This window comes from Hyaena hyaena, unplaced genomic scaffold (genome assembly GCF_003009895.1).
Source record: "Hyaena hyaena isolate Hyena2069 unplaced genomic scaffold, ASM300989v1 scaffold_34, whole genome shotgun sequence".
NCBI lineage: Eukaryota > Metazoa > Chordata > Mammalia > Carnivora > Hyaenidae > Hyaena > Hyaena hyaena.
This window is the reverse complement of record NW_024080665.1, coordinates 4,997,914-5,022,893: the sequence shown is the minus strand read 5'-3', so window position 1 is coordinate 5,022,893 and position 24,980 is coordinate 4,997,914. Positions and strand designations below refer to the sequence as shown.

The 24,980-nt window shown below is 47.7% G+C and overlaps 1 protein-coding gene across 1 annotated transcript in view; it reads left to right on the top strand.

The window, feature by feature from the left end:
* TENM4 (teneurin transmembrane protein 4) overlaps positions 1-24,980 on the top strand; it is a 387,326-nt gene that overhangs the window by 165,966 nt on the left and 196,380 nt on the right. The window contains exon 9 of the mRNA XM_039228710.1: positions 23,719-23,889. Within this exon, the coding sequence (XP_039084641.1) occupies positions 23,719-23,889 (171 nt within the window). The remainder of the gene's footprint in view (positions 1-23,718; positions 23,890-24,980) is intronic.

Below are 24,980 nucleotides of genomic sequence, written 5' to 3'. Positions count from 1 at the left end.
CAGCAGATCCCAGTGAGCAACAAGAGCTGGCTGATGGATGCACGGTGGCCCCAAACAACACCGACTGGCCTTCTTGCCTGACCCCAGGTCACCTCCATGATGTAGGGAGCTCCTCTTTTTTTTTGTTTGTTTTGTTTTGTTTTATTTTATTTCTAGGAGAGAGAGAGAGACAGCGTGAGCAGGGGAGGGTCAGAGAGAGAGGGAGTCACAGACTGAAACAGGCTCCAGGCTCTGAGCTGGCAGTCAGCACAGAGCCCGATGCGGGGCTCAAACCCACGAACCGTGAGATCATGACCTAAGCGAAAGTGGGACGCTTAACCGACTAAGCCACCCAGGCGCCCCATGTAGGGAGCTCCTGTTGGCCCCGGCTTGACCACCACCGGATGCTACCCTCTGGATGCTGTTTCGATGTATTTCTCCAACAGTCAGGTTTCCTGCTTCCTTCAGACCCCTGTCTTTGGTCTGCTCCCAGGGAAGATGTTAATCTGAAGAGATCATAGGCACCACTTAGAGTCTGCTGCCTCTGTGTAAATCAGCCCACTAGTAAAGGTGTCCAGAGGGGTTGGCTCAACCCTCTGTTCTTTCCAGCCTTCAAATTCTCTCATTCTAGTGTTTAAGGTAGGTGAAGCAGCTTGAGAAGTCCCTGAAGCAATGCTGAGGAATTCTGAGATAATTCTGTAAGTAAGGAGGACTTTTCCAGTCTAAGCCTGGTAAAGAGAAACAGAAGTAACTGGAACAGGCCATAGGCGGGACAGGGTGTCATCCACAGTGGAAAAGAACTCTATCATAGCACAGTTACTGTGGATGAAAAAGGGCTGTGTGCTGAGGAAGTATGCGTGGTCACTAGGAATGATGAGTGACCATAGGCCCCCAACTCGTTCAGGAGAAGGGATCTGAGCATGGATCGAGCATTCAAGATTCATGAATGTTATAGAAACAAGTAATCAGGAAGAGCATAGTCCCCCAAACGGGGAGACCGCCTTAAATATCTGCCGCTATAGTAAGCTTCCGTCAGTATGCCAGGTCTCTGTCTCCCTTGTGATGATTGGCATAGAGAATTTCATGGCTCCACAGCCAGGTGAGATACATGTTTCTTCCCTTCTCTCTGATTGCCTAGCTATTGCTGCCCAGAAAGCGATATTAAGAAGGATCCTGAGGGGGCGCCTGGATGGCTCCTTCAGTTACGCATCTGACTCTTGATTTCAGCTGAGGTCGTGATCTCGACTATTGTGAGATGAAGCCCTGTGTTGGGCTCTTCACTTGGGGTAGAGCCTGCTTAAGATTCTCCCTCTCCCTCTGGACCTCCCCTGCTCTCGCTTGCTTTCTCGCTCTTGCTCTCTTTTTCTTTCAAAAAGAAGGATCCTGAAGCTGTATTCAGGCTCAGTGGGAAGGGGTCTCTGTGATTGATTAGTAATGTCTATCGTGGTCACCAGAATGGAGAATATTGATGACATACCAGGCATTTGCCATCCCTACTGTGTGTCAGCAGGTAAAAGGTATAGCCAGACAGGGAGGGCCCAGAGCTTACCAGGCTCTGTGAAAGGTAAACTGGGTTACAGTCGAGGGCTATGAAATTCTAAGCACCATCACCCAGCATAAAGTTTCTTCCTGTCACCACCAATGCTGTGTCCCTGCTAACACACAATTCTTGGTTTTGACTGATATGATTATATTTCCTAAATGAGTAGACTTTTGAACAGAGCTGTCCCTATTCATCAAGAGTCAAGTAGTTTTCTGCATAAAGACATCAGCTTGCATTAAAGTTGTAAGGTTTATACTGTGTAGCCTAGTTCAGAGAGAAGGAATAAATCTTCGTAGGATTACGCAAACTCTCTTCTGTTTACATCCCGTGGGCTTCTATGGGTCCATCTTCAGCAATTTAAATTTAGATGGGATCTACCAGGAGGTAGTGAGCTTCTTGTCATAGGAAGGGTACAGATAAAGTTCAGTGACCACATAGCAGGATAAGATTCCAGGGCCGACTGAGGTTTTACACTGGATGGCCTTTAATTTTCCTTCCAACACTGACAGTCTTTGCATCCGTGATTTTGTGAATTGTGTCTTTCATTCAGCAAACCATACAGGGTACCTGCTTTGGGGCGGGCACTATTCTAAATGTTAGGGCTAAATATGTGGTCCCTGCTGTCTTCTTGTTGGTAGCTCTGAAGGAGCTCAGAAAAGGAGACAGCTGTGTTAGCAATGATTGAGGCAGCTCAGGGGCCCTGGGAAGACCCAATGCCAAGGGTACCAGGGTAGGCACCTTGAAGGGTGATGACGTAGCTGAATCTTCAAATCTGAGTTCAGTTATCGGTAGACATGCAGAGAGTGGATCTCAAATGGAGGGAAGTTTCAGGTTTAAGAGAGGGCAGTGTGGTGGTAAGACCGTCGTCTGTGTTTGAAGCATTTGAGGGGTATTGGAGCTAAGGCAGGAGAGTTCGGTAAGATCGTGAAGATGACCTTCAAGGCCAAGTGACAGACCTTTCTGGATGGGCAGTGGGGAGCCACTGAAGGGTTTTAAGCAGTGGCAGGATGTAGTCAGACTTTCATTTTAGAAAGAAAAGTGTAGAGGAGGGAAGAATAGGCCCTGTCACACTAAACAGGTCAGGAGAAGCCGAGGGCATCAGCTAAGACAGTAGCAATGTAGGTGGAGAGGAGGGGTAGGTCGATCTAGGAGAATTTGTGTCTCACGTTAGGAGTGGTTAGTCCACTGATAATGTGTCCTCACCTAGAATCGATACAACTTCCTGGTAAAACCCTCCCTCTGTGGAAACTTGACTTCAGGATCATCGATTGCATATCCAAGGACCAGGTCAGACAGGACTGGGATGTCCACTTTGTCCCCTGGAGACTTGGAGCTTACACCCAGCCTCTAACCGGCCTGGATTCCATTCCCAGCCCTGGCGCCTCACGGCTCTTCACCCCTGGGCAACTCACTCTGAGCCTTGATTTCCTCATCTAGAAGACAGGCATGACCCCTCACCTCAGGAGGATGTGCACGAGGCTGGAGTGCGCTCATGCAGGTGAAGCCACTGCAGGTGTGTTTTCCTATTTTTCCTCAAGGGCGGGGGCCAGCATCTTTGATGCCGGGTCCCCTCCAGCTGCGGGGGGCAGCGGATGAGTGTCTTGTTGCTTGGCCGTAATCATAGCCTGTGATGACTAACTTGGAACGAGCTATCAATTATTAAAAATCAAATTAATTGTCTCAGCCGAGCACAAATATCCTTAACAAAGACTTTTCCAGCAGACCAACCGATCTAATCAACAGGCGCAAGCACAGATATTTAATTAGATTTTTGATGAAAAATTGTGTTTAATTTCAAGTATAATCAATTATTAATTACTATAATGAGTGAGTCTGACTGGGTTTACTAATTAACTCATTTAAAAATTATGAATAACCTTTTCATTTGTAATTATTTTCTACATCCTATCAGGCTCCCGATAAGAATCATATCATTTCACCAGCACAGGGGGAGGCGAAAACAGGGCGGGCAAGAATCGTTCTTTCTCTGCTCTCTGCTCAGGGCTGCAGTATCTGGAGGGAACCCTGACGGGTCCATTTGACTTCCAGATTTTAGTTCAGAAGTTTCCGTTCATTTGCAAAGGCGTCTGCAGTTACCTTCCTAGGAAGACAGAGAAATCGCAGCCAGCGCTTCCCACCCACAAAGGCCTTGCTTCTGGGTTGTCTTCTCCCCTGGGGGTGTTTGGGGCCGCTCTAGTTTGAGAGGGTAATCTAGCAAGGACCTTAAAGAATCCACAGGGCATCTCACCAGACACGGTGATGTATATTTTTGTCTCCAAAGGCCACCCATTCGGAGAGGTAGCTGTTGACCATGAGTGCCTTTCCTTACTCACCCATTCTCCTTGTGAAGGTTTTTGAGGACTTGAATACTCTCCACCTTTTCTGAAGATAAGAAATCTGTTTGCAGAACACAATAGGGAGAACGCGCTGACGAGGGGAAGATTAGTTACAAGTCAAACCGTGAAGTTTCTACAGCCTTGGAAATAATGTTCTATTTTATAGCAGCTAATTGTTTTTAACATTGTCCGCACAAAAGGCAGTGCAGTATAGTGTAGTAAAGGTAATAGGGGCCACGGGAGGCCTTAATAATGAGAGCACTTAGCTTTGATTGCGTGTTGTACACGTGCCCCTCTCTGTTCTGAGCACTTTTCCTGTATTTTCTCATTTTCAAATGTCACAACAGCCCTGTGGGTTTTTCTCCCCAATTTACAGCTGAGAACACTGAGACCCAGTGAGGTGGAATGAGCTACCAGCCTCACCTGGCAAATGGCAGGCAGTGGTCTACCCAACCCCAGGCACTCGGGCTCTGGGGCTGATGCCTTTCAATTCTTTCTCTCTTCTGTCTTCACATTCCTAAACTTTACATGCTAACTTTTCTATTGTAGTAGTTGGTATTTAGAATTTTTGCTGTGTACCCAGTATTGGTCCAAGCCCATCATGTTGTATCTCTGAACACTCAACAACCAATTTGTGAGATAGGTTGTATTTTCTGTTTTGTTCTAGAAGAGGAAACTGAAGCTCACAGAAGTTTAACAACTTGCCCCAGTAAAGGACATAGGATTTTAAAGGCCGTTCTCTCAGCCACTATGCTGGGTTCACAGCTTGAAGAGATGATATAGAATCAAAAGACCCCACTCAGGTCCAGCTCTATCACTTGCTGACTGTGTAACCTTGGACAAGTTGCTTAACTTCTCTGAACTTCAGTTTCCACTTTCTTTATGGCTCTTATAGTGGCTGTGGCTGGAATGATTACCCCATTTTACATGGAAGGAATTTGTAGCAACATGGCTAACAGCATGGGTCCTGAAACTAGGCTGCCTGCTTTCAGATCTCGGATCTGCCGCTTACATGTCTTGTGATCTAGGCAGGTCTTTTCACCTCTACCAGCCTCAGTTTACCCGTCTGTAAAACGAGGGTAATAACAGTGGCTACTTCACAGAGCTGTTGCAAAATTCCCATAAGATAATTTGCATAAAGTACTTAGACTACTACCCGGGACCGCTAGCACTCAGTAAAAGGTAGATACTATTATTGCTGTTGATAGTATTCTTAGTACTAGTAGCATCACATGTGGAAGAGTATTTGTGAGTCTCGACCAAGACCTTGGACCAGCCTCATCTCATTGCGGTGCCTGCAGGGCTCCTGGCCCGTGTTAGTCACCGGGGCAGCTGACGGAACAAGCAGGGACTGTCAGAAAACATTTGTAGGGATGTCTCGCTGTTCCCGGGAAGCAGCCGCGAGAAGAATCATTACCAAAAAGTGCCTAGCGTCATTTCTTTAACTCTGGCAAAAGTTGGTTTTTGGTTCACTGACAGTCACCTCTTTCCGGCTAAAACTGACAGGCTCCCCGGCGTTCTGGATCTCTGTGTGAAAAGCAGACATGGGGTGCCACGGAAGAGCTGCGCGGTGGTGTCTTGACGACTCCCCTGGCACCCGTCCTGCCGGATAGGCCCTTGGGAAAGGGGCACGGAAGGCTTGCTAACAGTATGAAAAAGCAGGACTAGCTTTACATTTCAGGTTGCCCTGGATGCCTCCCTTCTGCTTCTAGGCACAGGCCCCCCTCGCGGAGAAGGTGTGCCTTGCGAGGTGTCTGATGGGATTCACCAAATCTCAGCTCTGCGCCAGCCCAGCTTGTGACCCTGTGGAGTCTTGGTTTCCTCATCTGCACAGTGGAGAGAATAATAGTATGCCCTCAGGAGAGAGGATGCTGAAAACACAAGGCACGTGTAAGAGGAGGGCTCCCTTGCTGGGACACTGCTGGCAGCCTTCCTTGGAGCCCAGTTACCTCAACCCAGGCAGTAGATGATCCCATCACGTGCTCCCCGGGTTTTGGAAGGAGGATGGAGGGAACTGAACCCGGACGCGGGCAGCGGCGGCCTCTGCACAGCTGCCACGACAACACGCTCATCACTGAGGTTTTCTTTTTATTTATTTATTTCTCTCTATTTTTTTTTTTTTAAGTAGGTCGCATTTTCCCTTCCACTAGCAGCTGACGTTGGATTGGGGGGACAAATCAGAGCTCTTGCTTGAAGTGGTGATAGTTTCAGTGAGAACACCCACCGCTCAGTTTCATTGCCGCTTCACAAAAGGCAGCTGTCCGAGTGCCTGCTTGCTGGGACAGCGCAGTCATTGGTCCGGTAGCGCTTGGGTCGTCCGGCTCTTGAGGTTATCTGGGCAGTGCTGATGGAGGCGGGCTGGGCACTGAGTGTGACTTGTGCGGACGGGTGCAGGCTCTCTCGCCGTGTCTGACATTCCACCACACAACCCCGACTCACTCCAGTTGAGGGGGGTCATGAGGCATCCCTTCTCTTTAGGGGGCGTGGTTGCTGACTGTCCCCTCTCCTAACACCCGTTCTCTGCTGCACGGTCAGTACCTAGCACAGAGTGGGGCACAAGGGAGCTGTGCTCTGTGAGACTTGGTTGGATAAATGACCTTGCAGGATGGTAAGACCTGTGGAGGGTATTTTGGATGGAAGGACGATATAGGCAAAAAGCATGGTGGCAGAGACATGCACTGTATGTCCTGGGGCTCGAGTGTGGGTGACACGTCCATGAAATGAGTAGACACCAGGTTATACATGGAAGCCAAGGTGATTGTACCCCCTCCCTCCCTCAGGTTTCCCCATCTGGCTCAGCTCACACAGCATCAGCGTCTCTGGTAGCATTTGCTTCATAAGCACAGGCCTTTTGCCCTTTGGGCCTGGGTGTTATTAGTGAACAGTCAGGCTTATTTCCTCTCCTTTCTCTTCAACCTCACATCAGGCCTTTTGGATAGATTTACCTTTACAGCCCAAAGAATGGGGAATGGAGATGATTGAACTTGATCTTTTAGGGGGAGGAAAAAGTGATAAAGATACAGGATCCTGTATCAAAGCTTTTCTCTCCAAGATTGAGTCCTTCATGCTGCTCGGTGGGAATGGCTAATAACAAGATATATATAGATTGTTCTCTTCATAACTGACCCCAGACAGATATCCTCAAGGCCCCCAAAAGGAGGACTTAAGGAGCCTGGCGGGGCTGTCTGCCGTTGTCTGAAACGCCACCGTGCGGAGGAGAGGCCCACCTGCGCTATGGTGCTGCCGAGGCCAGAACTGGGCCCGTGGGGTGAAAATGATGGGTAGGCCAATTTGGGTTCAGCAGGAAGAGGCTTTTCTAACAAGACCATGACCTGTGTGGAACAGGCTTCTTGTGTCAGGCACCAGAGGAGCGAGGGTGGGTGCCCAGCGGGCCTAGTTTGTATTGTCCATTGTCCTTCTGCATCCCTTGCTCTACCACGTGGGCAAGGACTTCATCTCCTTAAGATGCCTTCCCATCTGTAACACAGGACGAGGCAAGCAAACAAGAGACGAGCCGAAATGATTAAGGCATTCAGCAAGCTTCACCATCTTTCCCCCTCTACAGCCCGTGCTGTCTCCCCTCCCCCCCCCCGCCCCCACCTCCTCCGGGATCTCCTCCCGCGGGCAGAACCGGCCAGCAGGGCCCAAGGAAGCCCGTTGATCCAGACCCCGTGGGTCAGCCTTCCAGGCACAGAGCAGGGTGGAGAAGGGGAGAGCAGGGCCGGAAGGTGAGTAGCTAACCTCAGTCTCATCCCATCTCTGATTCCCCTTCCCTAGGGAAGTGCTCAGGGCTCTGGCTCTCCTCCTGGGGACCCACAGTATCGAGATCCAAACCTTACTCAGGCACCTCTCCCTTCACGTGGCTCCCACTCAGCCACTAGGCCCTGCCCACTTGTGTTGAAAATCAGGTTCCCTGAGACACAGTATACACACTGAAAATGGACACGTTTTAGGCGTACCGTTCTCGGAGTTCTGACCGACGGATGGAGTTGCATCACCACCACCACCACCGTCAAAACACGGCCCACTTCCATCACCCCAAACAGCTCCCTTATGTCCTTTTCTACCCAGTGCTCCCCTCATTCGCAGCCCCTGGCAGGCACTCACCTGTTCTGTTTGGTGGTTTTAGGTTTTTCAGAAGTGTAATAAAGAGGCAATTGACTTGCTGGATTCAGAACCCAACTGTAAGATGTCCAAGTAGGGCCTCCCAGCGGGAACGTCATGCTGTTGGCATGAATGCATACGGGTTTATATGTTTGTGCCATTTTCAGGGACCATCGTCTCCTGAACCCGCTTATAACTGTGGACACAGTTCTTGTCAAGTCGAGAAGCTCTGTCATATTTGTGCCATTTTCATATCCGTATGTTCCTGCCGTCTCCAGCTGTTGACTATTATAAATAGCGCTTCTGTGAACATCTTTGTGACTCCTGCTTAGTGTTTTCTTCGTTTAGTTACTTGGGAGAGGGCGTGTTCTGAAAACAGGATTTCTGGGTCACAAAGTGTGCAGTTTGAAGCTCGTGTTAGTCACTGCCAGGGGCTCCTCGGAAGGGTAGGACTGAACTGAATTCCAGGGTACCCAGCCAGGTGCCCAGTTTCCCCGCAGTCCCACCAGGGTGGGGCTTTGTGTGTGACCTTGGGCTGGGCCAGCCGCTTCAGTGGGTGGGGGCAGGGGAGGTTACATGTGACTCTGAGACCCGGAGAAGCTACAGGGTCTTCATTCCTGGAGGGATTTCCACCCCTGTCTCCCAGTCCATTTGTTTACAAAGGCTGGCCTGCCACGTCCCTTGCTCAGTGTACCTCCTGACCCCAGGACCTGGGTATATGCTCTGACACTGCGCATGATGCTCTCCATAGCTGTAGCTGCTCATTGTGTCATGGATCAGCTGATGCCTGTCCCCACTGTTGGATCATCAGCGCCATGAGGGCAGAAACTACCTCCATCCTGCTCAGGGCCATCGTTAGTTTCTTGCGCAAGGTCAGCATGAGGTAGCATGTGTTCAGCAAAGGTCTGTTGAAGGAGAGAAAGCAGGGGAAGGTGCCTAGACCAGAACTTAACGGCTGCTGCAGGACATGGAGGAGGATAGGAAAGGGGGAAGAGGCTTATGTTCATCCAGGGAACAGAGAGGGAAGGTCTGGAGGCAGTGAGATCCATGGCAGAGTAGAAAATGGTTACCAGAAGCTGAGTGGGGAGCCAGAGGCAGCTGTAGAAGCATAATGGGTGTGAGATGTGCTCTGGGCCCGGGCCTTCATCTGCTCCTTGTGTCCGTGTGAGTTGAGCACGAACCTCACTCTCTCTGAGCCTCGGTTTCCTCAGTGGGAATGTAGATGGTAGGCTGCTGGAGACATGCTGTAACAACCGGGCTCCTAGCTCTTCCTGGCAAATGGAATCTGTCTTCCCTCCCCCTGGCAAACAAGACCTGTTGAATTTGGGGGCCAACCAGTCTTGAGTTTGGGAATGTCCCAAAAAGGAAAAGACCTGAGTTTGCTGGTGTATTCACACTGCCTAACAACAGCGGCACCTGCAGAGATCACATGCTCTCCCGGGGCTCGAGGCCCGTGCCCCGTAGCAGCTTCAGGACCCCTGATGGGGCAATGTGTCCATGGATGGTCAGGAAGTAGCCCCAACCCTGCCCCCCAGGGTGCTCCTTGCAACTTTATGGAAAAGGAGTCGATTTTACAGATTTTTCGCATCCTTGGAAAGGATTTGTTCCCCACACCCTTGTTTTTCATCTAGACTAATTACTGTGAAATAACAGAATTTAATTGCCCATAGGTACAGAGAGAGAGCGAGAAGGGGCTCCCTGATGGCTGGTTTTGTGCTGCTGCAGTTACTTGGCTCGTGGAGAGAAGGGGGTGCAATCTGGGCTGGATGTGTGGGGCCACAGGCTCAGGACCCCGTGAGGGAGCAGAGAAGCAGCTCTTCGTCGCAGGGGAAACGGAAGGAGGCAGAAGACATGGCTGTAAGAAGCAGTGTCTTTTCCTTTCTCCTATCAGTAAAACAAGGAAATCATAACTAAATGGTTTCATTTTTGTAAAGACAGGAACACAGTAGCAGGAGCAGAGACTCCAAACCTAGAGAGGCCTGTATTCCAGCCCAGCCCACAAGTTTTTCATCCCTGGGAGTCTTGATTTCCTCCTTGGTAAAAAGTCAGGTAATATCTAAGCGGTGTTCTGAGCATCAAGCAAGAGGCCCCCTGTGAAGGGTCCAGGCCACGGGTGGCCCATGGTGGCTGCTCAGCTAATGCCGTTCTCCCCCTTCTGGGCAGAAGGATCACCCAGAGGTTTTAAACCCTCAGATTCAGCCACCAAGGCCATCCCAGAATGCAGGGGTTTCAGGTTATATGAGATTAAGAAGAGGGCGCTTCCCCAAACCCAGGTTTGAAAGGGCAGGGAGCATCCACTGAGCCTGTCTGCAGGGTTGTGTCCCGGCTACAAGGGACAGATGAAGCCAGATAAGCTGGCATCACCACCTTGAGTCATCCTGGGTTTCGTGGTGAGCCAGATGTGTAAGGAGCTGATGGCGGTACTAGACAGATGATAAAACCGTGTTCCTGGAGTTTGAGCCTTGTCCCTGTGGGAGTCCGAAGGAAAGAGCAATTCATTCTAAGCAAGAAGATCAGATAAAATTTCCCCAAGGCACTGAGCCTTGTAAATCAAGTAAGATATTGAAAGAGAAGCTATGAATGGCTTTCTGGAAGATGGAACAGCCTAAACAAAGGCAGAGGATGGGAGACAGAAATGTTGGCTGTTTGGGGCACCTGTATCAGAAGACCGTGTGTTAAAATGTCCGTTGGTGCATTCGAGCCACCTGCAGGCATTGGTCTGTCTTAGCCAAGGCTCTGGAATGTGGAAGCGCAGAACGCCCAAGGACTTCAGGACGCGCGCCGCCTTCCCCCTTAGGAGACATGCTGCACGGGACAACTGCGTAGCAAATACTTGCCTTCCCTTGAGGCTTTCAGACCCATCGATCCTCGCCAGCAGACTGCACCACCGTGTAGAATTCTTAACTGTATTTCCTGGGCCTACAAGCCCCAGATGGGGAAAATGAGTCAGGCTGCAGTTAAGTAACTTGTTTAGCTGGAACAACTGGTGAGAGAGCTGGACCTAGAAGCCAGATTTTCCCATCCCCAGGCCCATGTTCCTTACACAGAGTGTGCTGCCTCTCAGAGCCCCGCTCCAACGTCCTCATCTCCTGCGGGGCTGCATCCCTGGAGCTCGGAGCCAAACATGGGGCCTTTGCCACCCTGGCCGCACCTTTTCTCTGCCCCTGCTCCCCGCTCCCCTCCTGCAACCTAGCGTGATGTACCTTTACCATGTGCCAGGCATGTTCTCAGTGTTGCCTGCATTTTCTCATTGAATCTTCTCATGGTCTGTCTTATCCAACAAGTATTTGTCAGGTGCTAGCCATGTGCTATATACCCTTCTCCTTTTATCTCCATTTTATGGGCGAGAAAATGATGCCCAAGCGGGTTCATTCATTTGTCCCAAGCCACATCACTGGTTATAGAAGGAGCCAGGATTTGTCCCCAGACCCTGGCCTCTTCCCACCTAGGCTCTTGGGTTCCCATAGCTGGGGTCCCTCTGACCTGAACTGCTGAGAGGATGCAGGGAGCACCTTACGAAGCAGAGAGGCTAACTCGCTTTCCTACAGAAGAAAAATTAACGTCCACCCATCCTGTCCCACGCACCGGGCCAGCATTGCTGTGTTCCCGTGGCATTGAGTGGGTCTGTGATTTGTACCAGCATGCCTCAGGATTGGAGAGACAAGGAGACCCAGATGACATTAGGGACCTCGGTAAGTGTCGCTTACTGAGCCTCAGCCCCCCATGTTATCTGATTCCGCTGTTCTCCAGGCTTCGTCTGGCATGAGTAGATTGTCACCCGTATAACATTTCACTTTGGAGGAAGCCCTTCCCGCTGGCGTGTGGCAGGCAGTTAGATTTATTGTCCTTTTGAGCCTGGAGTTAGATTTTGTTCACAGGCTCCAGTGGGAGACAAAAGAAATATGCCTGGGTCATTAATTTTGCCGTGGCCTCCACTTCATCCCATTGTCCTAAATTCTACCCCCCAGGCCACCTGGGGAATTCTACAGCAAGACCTAGTCCTTGGGCTCCTGTGTGTATGTCTCTGGTTACGTGAGCACACACATTACCCCACCCGGGCTTGCATGCAAAAGTGGTATTTGAGGGGAGATAGTATGGAAGTTGGCCGAGATTAACTGCGAATTTTAGGAGAAGTAGCATTTTTCTTTACCAGAAAACTGGAAACTCTTCTTTTTGTAACTTGTTGGCATGTGACTTGCTGTAGAGCATCAAGTCGATTACAGCACAGTTCATACATCTGATTGCCTAGGTCTGGGGCTGTGCTGTGTGTTTCACATTCAAATCTTTGCATTAGTCTGTACTTGAAACTTTGGGTGTTCTTTCTTTCGTTAACTTTTTTTATCTTTATTTATTTTGAGAAAAAGCATGTGTGCATGCAAGTGGGGGAAGGACAGAGAAAGAGAGAAAATCCCAAATAGGCTCCATACTCTCAGCATGAATCTTGAGATCGTGGCCCGAGCTGAAATCAAGAGTCAAATGCTCAACTGACTGAGCCACCCAGGTGCCCCTCTTTCTTTAACTTTTAAGCAATGTGACCTAATGCCTTATGGTTTTAGTACACTTCCTAATCTATAAAGAACTTTCATTAAATTCTTACAGGAACTCAGGAGATGGTTTTGTATTGTTTCCATTTCTCCAGATGAAAACACTGCGGGTCAGAGTGGTTAAGTGACCCATTTGCGATACACAGCTAATAAGGGTCAGAGCTGGGAGCCTGGCTGTCTGTACAGATCTGGTTCACTGAGTATATAGGTGAACAGCACGGCAAACAAGGGACAGGGAGCACACGTACCCACACTGTCCGGGCACTGTACGTGGGAGAGGTGCTGACATCATGGCAATGGCCCCAGGCTGCCGAGGGGAGAGCAGAGGTCATTTTTGGCTGGGCGTAGTGGTGAAAATCCGCACAGAAGAAGTAGACCTTGAAGGATGGGAGAAAGTTTTTTAAGTAGGGCAGTGGCCATTTCCACAGAGAGACATTGTATCTGCAGAAGCCTGGAGGCTGGATGGACAGGTATGTTTAAGGGATAAAAGAAAGCACACAGACCAAGACTCCTGAGCGTAGAGAAGTGAGGAATGTCAGATACGGCGCTCAACAAGCATTGAGAGTGCTCTTGCAGCATTGTGTCCATTTTAAAGAGATATTCTGTCAAATTTCTGTCCTCAGGAAAATACTACCAACAAAATTCAAGCAGCAAGACTGGTCCCGATTAAGAGATTTGCCGTTTATTCCATTTTTGTCATTTCCGCGATTTTACATCTAATCGGAAAGGCAGTATGCACAGGGGTTAAAGACAGGTCCAGGGCAGTGTGGATTTGATTCATATCCGAGCTTATTCTCTGCCTCTTATTAAATGCAGTCTTGGGCCAGTTATTGAATCATCTTGATTCTCAGTTTCCTCATCTTGCAAAGGAACGTAATAACACTACCTCCCTAGTGGGACTTTGTGTGGATTAAACGATACTGTGTTTATAAAGCGCTCACTGCAATGTTTGTCACAGTAGAGCCTTCAGTTAGCAACAGTGCCTATTTGCTAACTTGACCATCATCATCACCCTGGCCTGGAACCCTGGGCTGCCTTCAACTTCCAAACTGAAAGGCTGACCCAAACCACAGGTCTGTGTATATCAGAGAAGGTAAAAGGGAACTCACGTGCATTGAGCGCCTTGCTCTGTGCGCAGGCGAGAGGAGGAAAGCAGGAAAATGTGGGTGACCCCAAAGAGCTGGAAGAGGCCCGCCCACGGGAAAGGAGCCTGCAAAGTTCTGGGGAGTGAAAGAGGAACATCACACACACTGTTCTGTGAGATTTTAAAATGCTCTTTCAAAAACGCTTCTCATTATAAAGAAATATTATCCCAAGTTACAAATCCGGTGGCAGGCTCCACGTTAAGCTGTCCGCCCTCATTCCTCTTGCTGAAGTGAATGTTCCAGAGGGAAAAGACCTCTCCTAATAATATATACACAAATTAAAACTCCATTTAGAGGTACAGTGGGGACCACCTCCTAATTGACTTTGATCACAGGAAAAAAATCGGTTAACACGGTCGGTATGCCAGAGGAAATCAGGAAATGGGAGGGGTGCTCCGCAGAGCCCTGTAACGGTGAGTTCAACGAGTTCTACCAGCCGTGGAGACGGAGCCAGCGACAGCGCTCTTCTCCCTGGGTAGCTCCCGGGCATTGACCAAACCCGTGGTTTCCTCGGGTCCCCTTGGACAGTTGACGACATTAAGGAAGGAGTGATGCTTCGTGTGAGAGGCGGGTCCTTGGCCAAGCGGAGTCCTCTTTCTTCAGAAAAGGTTCAGCCAGGGGCACCTGGGTGGCTTAGTCGATTAAGCTTCCGACTTCAGCTCCGGTTATGATCTTGTGGTCTGTGGTTTGAGCCCCGTGTCAGGCTTGGTGCTGACAGCTCAGAGCCTGGAGCCTGCTTAGATTCTGTGTCTCCCTCTCTCTCTGCCCGCCCACCCGCTCGTGCTCTCTCTCTCAAAAATAAATAAAAATTAAATTAAAAAGGGAAAGAAAAGCTTCAGCCAGCCTTGTGAATCTAGTGTTGACGCTCAGACGCAAGTGCTGCAAAGAAAGGACTTGCTTGTGTGTTTGCTGTGTTGGCAGTGACTCGATCGACAACTGCATGTCTGTCCTCACCGGGGCTGACAAGAAGCGTGTCCCACGCCTCCCTGACACAGTCCCAGAAGAGCTCAGGATTTAGTTTCCGTCCTTGGTGATGCCGTGATGAATGTGCAATAACAGAATTCTGGAGGCTTGGCTGTCTGGAGATAAAAATTAGATTAATAACGTCTGTTTTGTCACTGTGTGTTGAGGTGCCTAATGTCTAAAATGGAATTCCCAGTAATACCTTAATACCTTCCTCAAAAAGTTGTGAGATTGAACAATCCCACAAACGTGAATCTCCCAGAATTATGCCTCACACATGGTACAATTTCGATAATTAGGAGCTGTTACGGTTTTAATGATAATCCTAATTATGTCTGCCCCTTCATTTTCTCCCTTTCGTCTTCACTCCCTTGAGCTAGGTGCTCAGGAGTAGAAACGAAAGGAATAATCCCTGCCCTGAAGGGAGGGCCTCATGGTAGCCTGATGTCGTGGATTCATTCCCTTGACTAGGCTCAAGGAGACAACTCCTTTCACCTGGGGGTGCAGTGCCTGATGGAGGAACAAGCCATAAGGATGGCTTTCCTGCCCTTACAGGATTTCCAGCCATGATCTAATGACAGAGTCATTTAGTGGAAAGAGCCCTGAACCAGGAAGCCGAGACCTGCGCTCACTGGGGTTCCGGGCTCTGTCCACATGCTCTCGTCAAGTCTGGGTCTCCTCACCTGTGCAGTGAGGGCAGGGGCCATGACTGTCCCTGTGACCATCACTTCTGGCTAAGCAACACCCTCCCCCAACACCCCAGTCCCTCAACTTCTTCGAGAAGTCTCCTTACCTCACTTTTGCAGGGAAAACCTCAGTATACAATCACAGTGATGATGACCATGTTAGGAGCAAGGGGGATCATCTCTTTGAGAAAATACCAAGCACCACAGTCTCATAAACCATCTTCACAACTCTTGGAGCTCAGTGTTACTGTCACCATTTTATAGATGAGCAAACCGAGGCCCCAGAGAGTTATGTGACGCCTGCCAAGACACGCACTGTGGACCTGAGAACCGGAGAAGGAACCCGGGGCTGTCTGATGGCACAGCCCGCGCTCATCACCGCTATAGTCCTCTGCTTCCCGCTTCTGGCCGCAGAACCAGCACCACCCTGGGAGGAGGGCACCGAGAGTTCGGAAAACTGGGCTGAGGCCAGTCCATGGCTTGGTGGAGGTGACCAACCCCCGAATTAGTTATGTGTGGAGGAGGTCTCAGTAGAGGCTGCCCAGTGAAAGGCACCCAGAAAAGACAGCTTCTGATTCTGTGACTGTAATAATACCAGTTTATTCTGTGCAAATTAGATTCCAGCTCTGGCCCCCCCACAGCTTGCCGTGTGGCCAGCTCTGGGTGCCTTCCACTTGTGCGGCGGGCTGTGCGTGAGCCTCTAACCTGTGCCCCCTCGCTGCCACCAGCGATTTGATTTACAGAACTGTTGAGCAGCCACCAGCAAATCCTTCCCCACAGCATTGCATGGTGCAGAGAAATGATGAACTGCACCAGAGTCCCTTCTCCAGAAAACACTTAATTTGGGGATGAGAGACAGTAACCCTGATTGTTGCAGTCAGGTTTATCCAGAGACAGGAAGAAAAGCAATATATTTACTTGATTTAAAATTAGCCCCACGTAGTCACCAGTGAGATCCTGTCAGGTTCCTTTATGCCGATTCTGCTTTTAAAAACTGTTTTATCCATTGGGCAAATATCTCTGGTTTCTGTGCTCGAAGTCTGTCAGCTAATGGAAGCAGGATAGAAAAAGGCCCCCTCAGTGTAGAGAAATTGACAGTCGGTATGGAAAGGGAATTAGGGGGAATATATAGAAGAAAAAGGTGATAGAACAGAGCCGGCTTAAACAAATCTTTCAATGGATACAGCAGTTAGGAAAATCAAGGTAGCAAAATGACACAGATGATGATAACTGCCATAGAGTTCCTACTATGCACCGGGCTCTGTTCTAAGCAAATTACATGCATTATTTCATTTAATCCTTTGAGCTAGATACTCCCAGCTCCATTTTACAGATGAGGAAACTGAGACTCAGAAACGCGAAGTAATTTGCCCAAAGTCATAAAACAAATAAATGACCAAGCTCTCGTCTCTCTGGAGAGATCCAGACTTGAACTTGCACGGACATGGTTTTGACTCTGGGGGTCAACCATGCCTAAAGAGTAGGCTGGGGGCGCCATGCTTTGTCCTCGAGAAGAAAGCCCCTTCTCAAACATCTCAGAAGAGCAAACCTGGCTATGCTGTCCGCAGAGGCTTTGCCTTCGATGGTCTTTAATTTTAACTTAATTTCAGACACTGGAACTCCGTAGCCAAGTGATAGATCAGGAGGAGAGCCTGGACCTTGAAACCAGTCAGATCTGGGGTCAGTTATTGTGTCATTTCCAGTCTGGAAAGTATGTTTGCAATCATGCAGCCTCCCTGAGCCTCTAGTGTTTGTTTGGGTTTGTTTGTTTTTTTCCATCTGAAATGAGAATAATAGTAATTTTCTCAAGGTTTTGTAAGGATAGAATGAAATAACATGCAATCCCTTGACACATGGCATGTGCTCAGAGGTAGGATCTCCTCCCTGGGCTCTGAACACCCTTCGTTTCTATCTATTCCTCCTAAGACTGAGTCGTAGAACTTCCCATTTAACGTAAGGCAGCATTAAAGTGAGTTTGGAAACTAGGACAGAAAATTTATCCGTAATCCCACCATTATAATTCGAAGTCTGATGTCATTTTTACGTATGTCTTTCCAGATTTTTTTTCTTTTGCATATCTATCTGGGTTTGCAGAGATGCAGTCAGCAAAAAAATGCAATTTTATGTCTTGCCTTTTTTTTTTTCCTTAGCATTCTATCATCAGCATTTGCCCTCATTGCTGGTTGTCATAGTCATTTTTGTATAATGATAGCACTGCATTCCATCCAGTACCTGTCAGCTAAGTCGTTCCATGCTTACACGTCTGTGTTGTTTCCAGTCTTTCTGCTCTTGCCCTGCTGTCTGCATCCCTGTGTACGGAACCCCTGGGTTTGGAACTTGTGAATGTCACAGCTTCATAGCAAAACCAGGACTGGGACCTCGGGAATGAAACTCTGTCCTCTCGTTGCTGTCGTTTTGACTTTCTGGTTTGTTTTGTTTTGTTTTGTTTTGTTTTGTTTTCCCCATTAGACGACCATAGTCCAAGAACAGCAATGACTTATATGTTACAGAAATGATAACATTTGTTAAAAACAAAAGAGAACCAAACTGAGCGCTAATATAAAACAGTAAAGTGGGTAGCCACATAACCGGGTTGGTTCACACTGCCTTTTGAAACCAAAAATGCCACTTGAATCAACAGTTTCTTGTGGTTATTACTGTCTCTAGTCACTACCTGGAGCTGCTAATTTACAGATGCAAGTGGGTTCGTGCATTTGATTTTTGGAAGAAAGGGGAGCATGCACCGTGACTGGAAAAGCTCTGCTGTACTTATATTGGTGATTCCTGCACAACGACTTTGTTAATTGCCTCCTGCTGGCTGGGTGCCAGAGGAGGTGGCGGGGAGGGGAGAGAGGTGCAGTGGGGGGAGGCATCAGTGTCTGAACATGTATTGGGCATTCTTGTTAAAAATGTCAGGATGTAGCTTGCACTTTCTCGGCCATCTCTTATGTCTTGCTGGGCAGGAAAAGGGGACTGGAAAATGTCAACCCTGGGATCAGATTGACCGGAGCTGAGGGAATAAGAAACTTCCCCCACCCTAGCTCTTGGCTTTTAGAAATCATTAACATTTCAGTGTGGGTGATCCTGTGAACCCGCTACCTTTCCACAGCCTTCTTCTGAACTCTTTAGCACCTTTTCACCTTTTCATGGAATTACAGAGTAGTTTAAAGGGAAAACCAGTATCAGGTTTCTTATTTAGGTCACTTTCAGTGTACTTGAGGAAAGTTTTACACAAATAGTTATAAATACAGACCACAGAGTGCAGTTTAGATAATCCTAAATGTGCATTGGTGGTGAGTGGTCACCAGTAATTCTTCAGGAAAGGGAGTATGACGAATTACAATTTATTTTTTTTTCGATGGTCTGGTTCATCCTTAGAGGAGGCTGGGAGGACTGTTTCTATTTCTTAGCTTTTATGATTCCATGGCTGTTAATTTCAAATCATTTGGGTAGCATTCATTTCCTGCCATATACAGCTTTAAACATGGGTTGCTGTTGGCCAAGAAATAGTTCGTAACACCACTGGTCCCCCCAAACATTAATTGTAGCCAGTGTGTGTGTGTGTGTGTGTGTGTGTGTGTGTGTGTGTGTGTATGGTGGTGGTGGTGGTGGTAGCGGTGGTGGTGTTTGTGGGTTTTTTGCTGGTGGCTTTACGTTGCCCATATTTTATCTTCTTTTTAAAGTAAAAGAATGGGGCCACCTGGGTGACTCAGTCGGTTAGTCGTCTGACTTCGGCTCAGGTCATGATCTCATGGTTCATGGGTTCGAGCCCCGCATCCGGCTCTGTGCTGACAGAGCTCGGAGCCTGGAGCCTGTTTCAGATTCTGTGTCTGCCTCTCTCTCTGACCCTCCCCTACTTACGCTGTCTCTCTCTCTCTCTCAAAAATAAATAAAACATTAAAAAGTTAAAAAAATAATAATAAAGTAAAAGAATGAAAGGGGCACCTGTGTGGTTCAGTTGGTTAAGTGTTCGACTTCAGCTCAGGTCATGATCTCACAGTTCAGGAGTTCAAGCTTACATCAAGCTCTGTGCTGACAGCTCGGAGCCTGGAGCCTGTTTCAGATTCTGTCTGTCTGTCTGTCTGTCTCTCTCTGATCCTCCCCCACTTGTTCGCTCTCTCTCTCTCTACCTCAAAAATAAATAAACATTAAAAAAATTTAAAAAATAATACAGTAAAAGAATGAAAAAGAGGAAGTTGGGTTGGGAACACAGGCTCCTAAGTTTGAAGCTTGCCTCAAATGTCTACTGGCTCCTACACTTAGGCTGGTGATTCCTGCATAATGACTTTGTTAATTGCCTCCTGCCACCAGGTGCCGGGGGGGAACAGCTATTGGGCATTCTTGTTAAAAATGTCAGGATATAGGTTGCACTTTCTCAGGCATCTCTTGTGTCTTGCTGGGCAGGAAAAGGGGACTGGTGGTGTTGGGTAACTTACTTTCACCGCTCCCACAAAATCAGAGTATGCCAGTATAGCTTAAATGTTATTCCACTTTCCTTGTATGTATTCTCCAGTAATGATTTTTCACCCTGTCTTTATGTGAGAATTAAATTAGATAATATAAAGCATTCAGCATGTTGGTACATACTCAAATGATTCCATGTTTTGAGTTGCTGTTATTATTTTGATTATTTTCAAGGAAAAAGAGTGGTTGCTTGAGTTATGTGTTCCTTGGACTGTCTGTGGTTGAGCTTGTGTTTTATCTTTTGGGGAGGAGAGAGGACAGAAAAGGGGAAGGGAGAGAAGAGGAGTGGGGAGAGAATTGTTCCTTCTCTCTTCCCCTCTTCTGTAACCTGGAACTGTAGAATTGACCACTGCCCAGACAGTGCACAACTGTCTGGAATTGCACAACGCTAGCACAACTCTGTTGTAAGACCGTGAATCAGAGAGTCAGGGTCCCTTCTGTTTTGGCTGTAAAATGACCATGACTGGTTGAACTTCACACCTCCATCTCCAATCATCCCGCTTCTCTCTCAGTACTACCTTCCACCTGACTGTGGAGAGCCTAATCTTGGTGGCATTCACTTCCCCACCTATAGGCCTCCACCACTGGCTTCTGGGTGACTGAGTCTTCCGAGAGCCCAGGTTTGAGTGGGGTCCAGAACTGTCAAGAACAGAGGGACATGCCAGCCCCACAGCTGTGTGAGAACTGTGACAGCAGGCGGTCGGGGCCAAGGCCGCGAGGAAGCCCAGCCAGTGAGCCTCCCAAAGCGTCAGGTCAGCCGTGGACTGTCCTGCCCTAATTAACTTCCCTGCGACATGAGACCCTGTGATTATTTTCACCTCCAGCGCTTTTTTCCACTGGCTTTTCTTTCCACTCAGCGTAAATTTTTTTTTAAAGCACGGGCTTGATTTTGTACCTTGTTAAAATAAGAGAAAGCTTTGACAATAAAAATGTTTCTCTTTGCAAAGCTGTGAGAGTTCTATTCATCCTGGGATTACTTAATTCTTGTGACCTTTAACAAGACAGCACTTCTGCGCAGTTAGATGAGATAATTGATGCTAATGGGGAAAGGAGCAGCGCTCATTTAACTGTGTATCTCTGAGTCGTCCTCCATTCAGACGATTTCTCCATTAGCTTTGGAGTTGCCAATATACAGATTAAAACGGTAAGACAGTAAGCAGAAATGGGAGCTAATTCAGCCTTAGAAACAGCAGTTTCCACTTCTTCCAGACACCTTAACTTCTATCATTATTGACAACTACACACAGCCACAAGCAACACAAAGTCCCTCCTCCTTTAGTGCCCAGGACCTCAAGTACACTCAGTAAGTGTTAGCTGCTGTTTTATAATTATCCTCAACAGTATGACTATAATGGTTGCAAAATACAGCCATCAAGCATATGCACAGTTTACAAAGCACTTTGCCATATATTCTCATATGATACAGCAATTCTTTGAAATAATTGTCTCTCCATTTCCCGGATGCAGCTAGGACTCCAAACCAGTTTTTTTATCTCTGGTCCAGCACACTGTCCTCTGCATAACAGTATCCAGAGAGAGCAAAGGGTCAGATTCCATTTCTGTTACAGAGAACCCCCTCCTGATGAGATCAAACTTGTGAGCATTCCCTGGGTGGCTTGTGTTTGCACTAGAAATCAGAGGGATGTGCTGTGCTTCTCTCCTTTACACAGTTATTTGTGTCTTGAAGGCGGCCACACAGCCCCTCAGGGCCCCCGTCAGTGACCCCTTCCACAAATGGGCCAAGCAACATAACCCTCTGTCCTCTTCACAGGATCCTGTGTTGCCGCTCCCAGGCTGCTCCATGTGTGAAAGGGGATGTTTTTTATAACGCCCACCTGCCTTGCCAGGTAAAGCTCGCTATCGAGAAAGCCTTGGCGAGTGGGTGGAGCCTGGACTTCAAGCCAACTGGTGATATCTGATTTCAGGGCTTGAATAGTTGCAGATTCTAGTCTAGACTGTGCTGCTTGTGAGCCATTTAACCTTCCTTATGTTAATCGATGTCTTGGTGTCTCAGTTTCTGCATCTGTAAAATAGAGCTATTACTACTTTCAGGATTTTTGTGAGAATTAAGGAAATAATTGCATTTACTGCTTTTAGCACATGCCTGGCACTCTGCTTTATAATCACCTTCTGAGCCTTAGCGTGCACATCTGCAAATTGGGTCTGGCAGGACTGCCTTGAGGGTTAGTTGTTAACATATACAAATTTCCCAGTGTGCTTCCTGGCATGCAGTCAGTCCTCAATAAACATAGTTACTGTGGGCCTTCACATCTCCATAGATCCTTCCCTGGGTTCCTCTGGCCCTCTTAGTGTGCCAGTCACCCTCCTCTGGGCCTTCTAGTCCTTCTGAGTAGACTCTGTCCCTTGTTCATCTTCCGTGCTTGACTGTGAGCTCATGGAAGTAAGGGCTGTCTGATTACATCCTGGCTCTCCAGAGTCAGCCCTAGGTCCCGGTATAGAGTAGGCTTCTAGAAAATGTTCATCAGTGCGACAGAGGAGTGATGGTGCAAACAGGATGCTGCGGGAGTTAGAGACTAAAGTTCTTAACTCTCTGTGTGGGGAATCAGGGCAGGCATTTCAGAGGAGGTAAGTAGGGACCACTGACAAGTCTTGAATCTTAAGATGGGATTTAAGCAGACATTTTGTACTAGATTACAAACTCAGGAAACAAGCTTCCTTGCCTTTTCAAGCATTGTGTATGTTAGGGGACAGTGTCCATTCTTTGGCATCTCATGGTTTCTTCTAGATTGTTGCACGAGACTATTTAGCAGTTGCTACCTTGGAAGAAATATTTTTAAAACAGAAATACATGTACCTGCTACCAAATCAAAAAGTACAACAGACATACATTTAGAAGCAAATCTCTCTCCTATCCCTGACCCTTAGCGTCTCTTTCCGTCATTGGATGCATCTACTGCTACCAATGTCTTTCATATCCTTCAGGAATATTCTAAACAGATGCAGCATTTTTTTCCCCAAAGGCAGTATATCAGACACACCATTCTGCATGTTACAGTTTTCTTTTCAGAAAAATACAAAGAGCTTCCAATGTACTTTTTTATGGTCACATAATATATTGTATGAAGGTAACTGATCTAGCCTATCATGCTTATTCATGAAGCGGTTTGTAATATTTTGCTACTACAAACACTGCTGCAGTGAATAACCTTGTATGTACATGGTTTAGTATGTATGTGAAAATATCTGGAGGTAAAATTTCTAGAATTTTCTAGAAACCTGGGACCCTCTAAATCCCAGGATAAGTGGTATGTTTATTATAAATTTGATAGCTTTTGTCAAATTGTCCTTCATAGGGTTTGTACCAACTTATGCTCATACCAACAAAGTATGAGAGTGCTTATTTCCTATTCTCTGTCAATACTGTATAATTTTAATCTTTTTTATCTTTGCCAAAGCCTATGTGAAAAATAGTATTTCAAAGTTTAACTTACATTTCTCCTATGATGAGTGATGTCGAGAGTCTTTTCATATGATTGAGAACCAATTGTATTTCTTATTTTGTAAGCTCTCTGCTCATAGTTCATATCATATGCCTGTTTTCCTGATGAGCTGTTGGATTTTGCTTATGATTTGTAGCAGTTACTTTTATATTAAGGAAATTAAACCTTTGTGCTACAGATTGCAAAATTCCCCCCTGGGTTATTTATCTTTTGAAGCAGAAGGCCAAGACTTCCTGAAACGCCCCCATCCCTACCCCTCTCCCTGTCCCACCAGACTGTGAGCCCTTAGGGGCAGGGTCCAGGCCTTGAGCATCTCTATGCCCCAGTCCCCCACGTAGGGCTTGGCACTGCAAAGCTCTCTTCGGGGGCTCTTTGTTGAACTGAGCTGAACTGAACTCCTGAGTTCCCCACCCCGCCTGCCCTCCCCTATGGCTCGGGAGTTCCATTTCCACCTCCAGCAGAAAACGATGACTTTTCTCATTGCTCACCACAGCCATGCACCTGTTTGGCCTAAACTGGCACCTGCAGCCGATGGAGGGGCAGATGTATGAAATCACGGAGGACACAGCCAGCAGTTGGCCTGTGCCAACGGACGTCTCCCTGTATCCATCAGGGGGCACTGGGTTAGAGATCCCTGACAGGAAAGGCAAAGGAGCCACAGAAGGTAGGGTTGCTGTGTTGTTCATGTCGTGAGTCCTCTGTGTCTGCCTTTGAACCGAAGAGACCTTCATTATGCGCGCCATGTGCCTGACTCACAGCTCCATGCTCTGGCACTTCCTCCATCTCTCTGCACTCCACGCCGGCTGCCACCCTCCTGTGTCTTCATCTCAGTTCCTTGCCACTGTGAGCTCATAGAGGGGCTTGGGCAGCTCTCATGGTGCTCAGCGGCATCCCATCTCATGCTTCAAGGGAAGCGTTCTGGGCTTTCACACTGCTGGGTTGGCTGTCTTTGATTGTGTGGGATCAGGATGAGCCCTTATGGGGCAACCTCATGGGGCCAGCAGGCATCTCCAGGAGTGGGGTGGGGTGTGGTGAAGTGGGTAGATAGTATGCTGTGATTGAAATACCCTTGGAGTATTGTGGTCTAACGGAAACACCAGTTGAGGTATTCTAACATTGACTAACGAGGTGATCTTAAGCAAATCACTTAATTGTCCTAACACCAGTCTTATCCTCAGTAACAGTAATCATTAGTGTTTGTGCAGTTTGTTTCAAAGGTTTTTGTCAAGAGCATTTCACACTTAATCCTCACAGAGATCCTGTGAGGTAAGTATAATTCTTTTGACCCATTTTAGATGTAAAACCTCTGGGTCACATTAATTTAGTGACTTGGCCAGAGGTTGCTCAGCCAGTAAATAATGGAGCTTGGTGTATGAGCCCAGGTCCAGATGACTCCAGAGCTCTTACTGTCTCTTTAAATTGTCCTACCTGACTCACTGCATGGTTACGAGACCCTGAAGGAGATGTCGTTGAGAAATCCCACTGTACAATGGGACACAGATATTTTTCTATCAGTGGTGGAAGTGGTGCTGTACCCTGCTTGATCTCAGCTGTTAGCAAAGTGGTCATATCTGCCTCCAACCTTTATTGTTTGTATCTTCTTTCCTATCATCTCAGATAACTTTTGGGTCATAGCACTCAAGGATATAGGTCATATATATACAAGGATTCAAGGTCATAGCACTTCTAGGAATCCATTTGGTTAACAGGGTACCACTCTTGATCTTAGCCAAAAGGCCAAGAAGCGATAGGTTA